At 44.6% G+C, this 9,753-nt stretch overlaps 1 protein-coding gene across 1 annotated transcript in view; it reads right to left on the bottom strand.

Moving 5' to 3' along the window:
- The window catches only part of LOC139294843 (stromal interaction molecule 1-like), a 20,275-nt gene extending 12,319 nt beyond the window's left edge, over positions 1 to 7,956 (bottom strand). The window contains exons 1-5 of the mRNA XM_070916789.1: positions 7,876 to 7,956; positions 7,625 to 7,737; positions 7,274 to 7,417; positions 1,681 to 1,811; positions 1,466 to 1,580 (exon numbers count right to left, since the gene is read on the bottom strand). Of these exons, the coding sequence (XP_070772890.1) occupies positions 1,466 to 1,580; positions 1,681 to 1,811; positions 7,274 to 7,415 (388 nt within the window). The 5' untranslated portion in view covers positions 7,416 to 7,417; positions 7,625 to 7,737; positions 7,876 to 7,956. The remainder of the gene's footprint in view (positions 1 to 1,465; positions 1,581 to 1,680; positions 1,812 to 7,273; positions 7,418 to 7,624; positions 7,738 to 7,875) is intronic.
- Between the last annotated feature and the right edge of the window lie 1,797 nt (positions 7,957 to 9,753).

Genomic DNA, 9,753 nt, shown 5'->3' with positions numbered 1-9,753 from the left:
ACACACACACACACACACACACACACACACACACACACACACACACACACACACACACACAGGAGAACAGCATTCATTTAAAAAGCCAGAAGGTGGTTTAACAGCACAAGTTGATGAAAAAGATTGTCTCTGCGTTCATGAAACGTTTGTGAAATGTTTATGAAATGTTTATTCAACACGTTTCGCTCCTGACAAAGTCATTTAATACGTTTAACAGCTGTTAAACGGCCGTCTCTCTTCACGCACTTCTTCTTCGTGTCTCTCGTTGCGTCGTCGCGGTGACAAATTGAGCTGGAAAATAAAGTGGATCCTAAAATAGGATTTTATTTTTACACTCGATTCTTCTCTTCAACCCCTCCTGCCTCTCTCTTTGTTTCTTCCCTTCTTTCTTTCCATTTTTCTTTCTCTCTCTCTTCCCATCTTTTCTTCTTCTCTCCTTTCTTTGCTGACCCTTTCTGTCCTTTTTGTATTCCTTTATTTGTCTTTCTTTGAGACTTTTTCTCTTCTCTTCTTTCATCCCCTTTTTAAGCTTCCCTTTTTATTTTTCTCTCTTTTTCCATTTGTATCTGTCCATGTTTTTCCTTCCTCCCCTTTCCTCTGCTCTTCATCCCTCCCTTTTTGTTTTCTTCCAAAGCAGATAAATCTTATATTCTGACGTCTTTAAAACAACACGAAGCTTAAAGTCCTGATTTCTAAAAGGAGATTTGGTTCTGGAGCTGAACATGTCGTTGTTTTATTTACAGAGTAAACAAATGCTGAGAGTAAAGGAAGCGTCACTGTGTGATGAGGAGGAGCAAACTTCAGATCTCCAGAAGTCATTTACTGAAGCGTTGTTCTGTTGATGTTTCTGTGGTTTGGACTTTCTCTCAACATGCCGACAAACATCAGCAGCTGATCGTAGTTTGATCTTCAGCTTGAGTGTAAAAACAACGCTAACAACATGGAAGAAGTCAAAAATATTTTTACTAATCTGATGCTAACATGCTAACACCAACATACCGGCCTGTTTGGGCCAATGGGGCGACAGAAACAATCAAAGCCATCAGAGAGCGAGACCACATACAGAATCAGAAATACTTGATCCCAGAGAGGAAATTATACTACGTTTTTTAGCCTACATTTGTTTACATTTAGGAAAATTGCCTCCATTAAAAATATGTAACTAATGATTATTAGTTCATTGTGGATGAATCAGCTGATTATTTTCTCCATTAATGGATCGATCGTTTGGTCACAATGACTCCAGAGCCCAAAGTGACGCCTTCACAAAGCTCCACATTATTAACAAGACATTACAGTTATTAACAGCATTCAGAGGGAAAGCAGCACATCTGCACTTCAGATTAATGCAGTGAAGTCAAAAGAACAACACTTCCCTCAGAGATGTGGTGCAGTACAAGTAGAAAGACTCAAGTATAGTAATATGTATTTAAGTACAGTACTTGAGTAAATGTACTTGGTTTACCTTCGGAGCTCTTCCAGGCGGTCCACATGTCCTCCACGCTGATGTGCAGATCGACTCGGTGGAAGCTGCTGTGTTTGGCTTTGGGGTCGTGATACTTCAGATCCTCCCTGAGAAACTGTGTGTGTGTGTGTGGGGGGGGGGGGGGCAGTTAGAGAAAAAGCTCTTTTGCGTGTACAAAGCAGGACAATGAATATTGTGTGTTTGGTCCGTCTCACCTCGTCCGTCTCGGTCGTGTCCACCGTCCCGTCGGCGTCGTCGTCCATCAGTTTGTGGATGCTGCAGATCGCCTCGAAACTCAGCAGCGAGTTCTCATCCTGACAGAGCTGCTTGTCTATCACACACAGATCTATAACGCAGGAGACATCAGACATTACTGCCATTATTATTACCACCATTATTACTACTATAACTATTCCACACAAGAGGAAAAGTATGGAAGTATATTTGTGTCTCAACTCTGGCACTGGGACATTTTGAGAAAAGAAAACTATTTTCTTGAGATTATTCGATTATTATTGTGTGTGCAGGGAAACCTGAGATCAATATGTGCTCATGTTTCATCAGCAGTCTCAGCTCCTGTTAGCCTCAGCTAGCAGCTAGCATCCACCATCATCCATCAAATCACTTATCTCCTGCTGCTGCCGTTGTCATGACAACGGCGCAGATTTAAACAGATCAGAATGAGAACTTCATTCATGCCTACATTTGGTCATTTCAGCCTCCGGAGCGTCTGAGAGTCTGCATGAGTCTGCATGAGTCTGCATGGCCGCCCAGCTGAGCGTGTGTGTGTGTGTGTGTGTGTGTTGTCCTGAAGGTTAGGAGCTTCTTTGTGTCTGTCTGATACTATGGTACTCTGGTACTATGGTACACTGGTACTATGGTACACTGGTACTATGGTACTATGGTACAATGGTACTATGGTACAATGGTACACTGGTACTCTGATACTATGGTACACTGGTACTCTGGTACTATGGTACACTGGTACTATGGTACACTGGTACTATGGTACTATGGTACACTGGTACTATGGTACTCTGGTACTATGGTACACTGGTACTATGGTACACTGGTACTCTGATACTATGGTACTCTGGTACACTGGTACTCTGGTACACTGGTACACTGGTACTCTGGTACTATGGTACACTGGTACTATAGTACACTGGTACTCTGATACTATGGTACTCTGGTACTATGGTACACTGGTACTATGGTACACTGGTACTCTGGTACTATGGTACACTGGTACTCTGATACTATGGTACTCTGATACTATGGTACACTGGTACTATGGTACACTGGTACTCTGATACTATGGTACTCTGGTACTATGGTACTCTGGTACTATGGTACACTGGTACTATGGTACTCTGGTACTATGGTACACTGGTACTATGGTACACTGGTACTCTGGTACTCTGGTACACTGGTACTCTGGTACACTGGTACACTGGTACTCTGGTACTCTGGTACTATGGTACACTGGTACTATGGTACACTGGTACTCTGATACTATGGTACTCTGGTACACTGGTACTCTGGTACACTGGTACTCTGGTACTATGGTACACTGGTACTATAGTACACTGGTACTCTGATACTATGGTACTCTGGTACTATGGTACACTGGTACTATGGTACACTGGTACTCTGGTACTATGGTACACTGGTACTCTGATACTATGGTACTCTGATACTATGGTACACTGGTACTATGGTACACTGGTACTCTGATACTATGGTACTCTGGTACTATGGTACTCTGGTACTATGGTACACTGGTACTATGGTACACTGGTACTCTGGTACTCTGGTACTATGGTACACTGGTACTCTGGTACACTGGTACTCTGGTACTCTGGTACTATGGTACACTGGTACTATGGTACACTGGTACTCTGATACTATGGTACTCTGGTACACTGGTACTCTGGTACACTGGTACTCTGGTACTATGGTACACTGGTACTATAGTACACTGGTACTCTGATACTATGGTACTCTGGTACTATGGTACACTGGTACTATGGTACACTGGTACTCTGGTACTATGGTACACTGGTACTCTGATACTATGGTACTCTGATACTATGGTACACTGGTACTATGGTACACTGGTACTCTGATACTATGGTACTCTGGTACTATGGTACACTGGTACTATGGTACACTGGTACTCTGGTACTATGGTACACTGGTACTATGGTACACTGGTACTCTGATACTATGGTACACTGGTACACTGGTACTCTGGTACACTGGTACTCTGGTACACTGGTACTCTGGTACTATGGTACACTGGTACTATGGTACACTGGTACTCTGGTACACTGGTACTCTGGTACTCTGGTACACTGGTACTATGGTACACTGGTACTCTGGTACTATGGTACACTGGTACTATGGTACACTGGTACTCTGGTACACTGGTACTCTGGTACACTGGTACTCTGGTACTCTGATACTATGGTACACTGGTACACTGGTACTCTGGTACTATGGTACTCTGGTACTCTGGTACTCTGATACTATGGTACTCTGGTACTCTGGTACTCTGATACTATGGTACACTGGTACTCTGGTACACTGGTACTATGGTACACTGGTACTATGGTACACTGGTACTCTGGTACTCTGGTACTCTGGTACTCTGATACTATGGTACACTGGTACTCTGGTACACTGGTAGTCGGTGTACTTTAAGTGTTGGTGTGAGAGCGACGTGCGTCCACACTAACTGACACATCAGTGGTGTTAATGCTGTTTTTCTGGTGGTATCAGTTCTTTGTGCCTCGTCTACCTCTGCTGACCTTTGACCTGCACTGATGGAGCTGCAGCTGATCCACATATACAGATATAAATATCAGCGCCATTGCCAGAGGTCTGAAGGGGAGGCAAAGATACTGCATGAATTTGAATTAGAGTCAAACATCTTCCATCTTCAGAGTGACGTCCACGTCCAGAGGAGATCATCATCTCTGATGTCCCTCAGAGAGGAAAGACGCTGCAGAACCTGCCTGAGAATCCTCCTGTTTTTAACTTTCCTTCAGTGTCTCAGTGATCACTGATAGTTGTCTGTCCGTCCATGAGGACGCTGCAGGCAGGAGCTGCTAACAGCTGATTCAGCTGCTGTGATGGAGACCATGTGACTAAGTGGAAACAGATACAGGCTGAAAAAAACGGGCTCCCAGCTAACTCACTGTATCCATGGCAACATGTGTGTTGAAAACATGTGGACATCCAGACAAAAAAGTCACTTTAAATTGTGGCGGGCCGGGGGCTCAGTTGTCTCCATTTTGTCTGGGGGGGACAGGTTTAAAACACGACCTCGTCGTCAGGCTGCATTCATTAACAAAACCATGTCCAATACATCATTATTTGTAGTGTTGAAATCTGATGCGGACCTACAGATTAAAACCTATAACATAGGAGGGCTGCTGGTAACCCCTTGATCCTGGTATAAATCCAGCTTACGTTTCCACTCATCCACTGTGACAGCCACAACACCACAGAAGAAGACAGGGAGGTAAAGAGAGTGACAGGTGAGGAAGCAGCTCCAGTTAAAGGTCTGAGTTTAGTCTGAGGATTAAGATCAGCAGCTGTGAGGATAAAAATACAGAGATAATAGAATCAAACAGGAGGAAGGTCGAGTCAAAGTCACATACTGAACATCAGCTCGGCCTGACACTTCACTTCCCATCAGGCACCTCTTTTAATAGAGTAACTTATTTGGATCAAACGAGTTCAAACCAGAAGTTGCAGGTTCTGTTCTAGAAGAAAGAAAAGGCTCACAAAGTAAAACTCTCGACAGCAGCTCGCTCCACGTGTCCAGATGGTTCATAAAACTTGTGTAATAAGTTTTAAAGGTCGGCAGGTTGACAGACTGAGGACAGAAAGCAGCGAGACGTCTGTTAGACTGCAGAGGTTACAGATAAAAAGGAGGAAAATGACTTTCTCTTGGGCATAAGAGAGAATCTGTCACCTGAAACACCTCAAACACCAGAGCTGAGAGTTATGCTAACATGCTAATGTTAGCTACAAAGTTCTGTCTGCTCAGTAACACCTGAACGTTTCACTCTTACAGCAGAACTGTAACTCAGAACATCCTGTTAACGTCTCTAAAGGAGTTAAATGAATGTTTTTAAACCTCAGTGGCAGAAAAGGAAGTGACACACCTCACACCTGGGGACTCTACTCTCTTCCTATTGGCTCTCAGACCTGAAGGTGGGACCCTCTTGCCTTCGTCTCCTCCAATAGAGGAAGAGGAAGGAGAGATGAGTCTATTTCTGTTACCACACTTCCTGTGACATCATCAACGTGTCATCTCCAGGAAGCTGTGGTGAGCAGCTATCTCCCACGCTATCTCTTCTGCACGCACACACACACGCACGCACGCACGCACGCACGCACGCACGCACGCACGCACACACACACACACACACACACACACACACACACACACACACACACACACACACACACACACACGCACACGCACACACACACACACACCATCGTCTGCAGATATACGAGTTTGAACTGAACACTTTTAAAGTCCAAACATGGAGACAGTTCAAAGGAAGTGTTCAGGTGACAGGAGGAGAGAGTGAGCAGCATATGTTTGTTAGCATGGTCTCTCTCTCCTTCATCCTTTCATCAGCTCAGTGTGAAATGTGACTGTGTGGAAATGGAGGAAGTCCAAAATGTTGTTGCTAATCTGACAGATGCTAACATGCTAACAGCAACATATCGGCCATCAGGAGAGAAGACCCTGTAACAGCTCCTCAGGTGTGACGGTGTGATGTCAGCTGCAGGTCAAGCTGCTGTTCTCTGCATCTGTTTCCACTTAGTCACATGGTCTCCATCACAGCAGCTGAATCAGCTGTTAGCAGCTCCTGTCTGCAGCGTCCTCGTGGACGGACAGACAACTATCAGTGATCACTGAGACACTGAAGGAAAGTTAAAAACAGGAGGATTCTCAGGCAGGTTCTGCAGCGTCTTTCCTCTCTGAGGGACATCAGAGATGATGATCTCCTCTGGACGTGGACGTCACTCTGAAGAGGAAGATGTTTGACTAATTCAATGCAGTAGCTTTGCCTCCCCTTCAGGCCTCTGGCGACCCCCCCCCCCACCGCGGAGGCTTTAGTCTTTGTCCTGCTGAACGTCTCCATGTCTCTTACAGACCAGATCCTGTAACTTCAGCAGGGTTAAAATTAAATTAAATGAGTTAAATTACCGAGGAGCTCAGCGAAGGTTTCATCCCCCACCTCCTCCTGTGATGTTCATCCTGACTGAGTGGAGCTTTGGACTCCGTCTACATTACACTTCTAAGTTCATAAAGACGTCTGTCTACAGTGAAACACCCGAACAACCTGAAAACAGGTAAATCTCTTCTCTCCGTCCTCTTTTCAGTTGGCAAACAACAAAACTGCATCACAGTCAACATCTGGTGAGGAGTGCGACAGACAGCCGGCTGGACAAATCTATCTCACCACGGTAAAGTTAACGAGGGGTTTCAGATTGACACATTCTGGACGTTTCAGAAAAGCTCCGGTTTTAGGCGAGAAAAACTATTTTAGTCTGGACGGAGAGAAAAGAAGAAAGACATGCTGATGTTTAGCAGGTTCACCATCTTAGTTTAGCATGTTAGCATGCTAACAACACAGAGTCCAGCTGTATTGGACACATGAACATGTTGACCTGATGATGGCGCTAGATGAAGAGTCAGAGGATTCATCCTCTGGGGACATGGCACCAACACACACACACACACACACACACACACACAGGAAGTGCGTTCCCTACCTGAGGCTGCGTTGCCGTTGGAAACCAGACGATGGTGTCGGTGGTCCAGGTGGGCGTGGTCACTTCTGTCCAATGAACTGTGAGCCCCAACACACACACTCAGCACGCACACACACACCAGCCACACACACACACCCTCCATGTCTGAGGAAAGACAGGAAGAAAGATTTAACACTTAAAAATAAAAGCAGTTTGTTCTCTTCAGTTCAGACATCAGATTTATGAATTAATAATCATCATATCAGCATCTGAATAAACTGTTAGCCGTCACTTCATGCAGGGTCCTGGGTCTGTACTGCTGCCATCTGTTGCCCTCACAACAAGAAACTCTTTGAACTGTAAGAAATCCACCTTAACGTCACCTGCACCAGCACGCGACCAAAACCACAACAACACCGATCCTCGAGTGGTTTGTGTCCACCTGAACTCCGCGGCGCGCGAATCTGCTTCTCCTCGACTGAAAACTGAAGACACGAAGACACGAAGTCAGTTTGTGTTCGGCCGGAGGTCAGAGGTCAGGCAGCTGCTCCGTTTCACACTAACATCCCTGCAGCGGGAACTGGTTTCTGTCAGAGAGCCGGATCCCTGAGGCCACCACTCACCTGCAGCGCCTCTAATCCATCGATCCGGTCTGAGAGCGCTGGCTCCTCAGTTCTTCAGCCCGCGACTCAAACTCATCAAACTGCTGCGGAGAAAAAACTCACCAAGAGATCCGCCTGCGCTGCGTTCACGGACCCGCAAAAACCTCCGAATTCCGAGAGGAGAGGAAACGGTCTTCATTTCATCATATTTCATAGTAGAGCCGCAACAATTAGTCGATTCATCGATTAGTAGAAAGAAGCGACGTGAATCTGCAACTATTTCATCATTGATTCATCAGTTTAGTTAAATGCCAAATGGACAAATCTAGAAAGACAGAATCTAGAAAACACGCCGTTATAAAATGTCTGCTTTCCAAATGAGTGGAAGCCTAATAAAAACATATGGAAATGTTGCTGTTATTAATACACTAACTTCACTTAGAATCACACTATGTTGTTGATCTCATTCTTAAACAGATGTTTTTGTGCATCTGTCCTGTCTGTCATATCTGATGTTCAGGAGAATATTGAGTGTAAAAAATGTAAAATAGATTTTATTTAACCTAAATGTGGGAGGTTTGCATTACAGCGCTGGGTATTGCCTTCAGGCACGACCTCTGTTTATCAAAGTCATCTGTATGTAGCAAATTTTATATTCACAATTAATCGATTAATTATTTAATCTATAAAACAATATAATAATCTGTATCATCTATGACACGTCAGAAATAGTAAAACACTCCCGTCACAAGTTTCCTTTTGACATCTTCTCATCTTCGTAAAGACATTCAGTTCAATGTTTATGAAAACATTTGAGAAGCTGACACTGGAGATGATCAAAATAACCTATTCATTTTCTTTTCATTGACTAGTCGATTATTGAACTAATCGATCAGCAACTTGAATGCATACGACAATAAATTCCAGACATGTCGTATTTTACAAATATAAAAACATTAGACGTGATGAGATCTCTTACGTGTTTAATCATGTGATCACAGCTGATCTGGGGTCAGTGTTATTCCAGTATTTACAAGAGGAAACTGCACATTGAAGAGGAACAGGGGGTTAAAGCTCCCTAACTGGTTAAACTGGTCGAACCTGCTGGCACTGAGGAATGTGCACATCCATCAGAGTGTGTTAAAGTTTCAGACTCATCCAGAAGTAAAACCAGCAGAATTCTACAGATTCTCTTCTCAGAAGTTTCCATTTTCTTTCCTGGTTGTCTAATTTCTGACAGCACAGGAAGGCAGCATCTGTTTGACGCCGCGGCGGGATGGCGCCACCCTGCGGGCAGAGAGAGGAGGTGCAGGTGTGACCTCAGGTAAAGATCTCCCTCAGAGGTGGTTTTAGTGACGTCCTCCTTTGGGGGGGGGTTAGCTGGGTTATTAGTGTCATGGATGGATTACTGAGTGGGCCTACCAGGTACAGGACCAGGACCCTGGACCAAAACCTCCATATGAAGTGACTTGAGGACTGTTAACGCCCCCCCCCAAAAAAAAAATTGAGAGGAATAAGAAGTTAAGAAATTATTTAACTTAGATGTTTCTATTAGCAAACCTGTCAATCAATCTGGTGGTGGGCGGGGCTTCACACTGGTGTACATGCTGATCTCTGATTGGTTCTTGGTAAATTACTTTAGAAACATTTCAGTGTTTCTCAACTCTGGACTGAACAAACAGAGAAGCCCGGTGTTACTTTCTCACACACACTCACACACACACACACACACACTCACACACACACACACACACACACACACACACACACTCAGTAAACTTCCTCAAACTTGCTCCACCACTTCCTCTCTCTCGTCTCGGACTTCCTCCTCTTCATTAGCTCCGCCCGCCCGCCTCGCACTGAGATAGAGATCCGCTGTCCCTCCCGCACACACACTGA

Source organism: Enoplosus armatus, chromosome 13, assembly GCF_043641665.1.
Source record: "Enoplosus armatus isolate fEnoArm2 chromosome 13, fEnoArm2.hap1, whole genome shotgun sequence".
Classification (NCBI taxonomy): domain Eukaryota; kingdom Metazoa; phylum Chordata; class Actinopteri; order Centrarchiformes; family Enoplosidae; genus Enoplosus; species Enoplosus armatus.
Note: the sequence above shows the minus strand (reverse complement) of the source record. Positions and strands in the feature narration are given on the sequence as shown.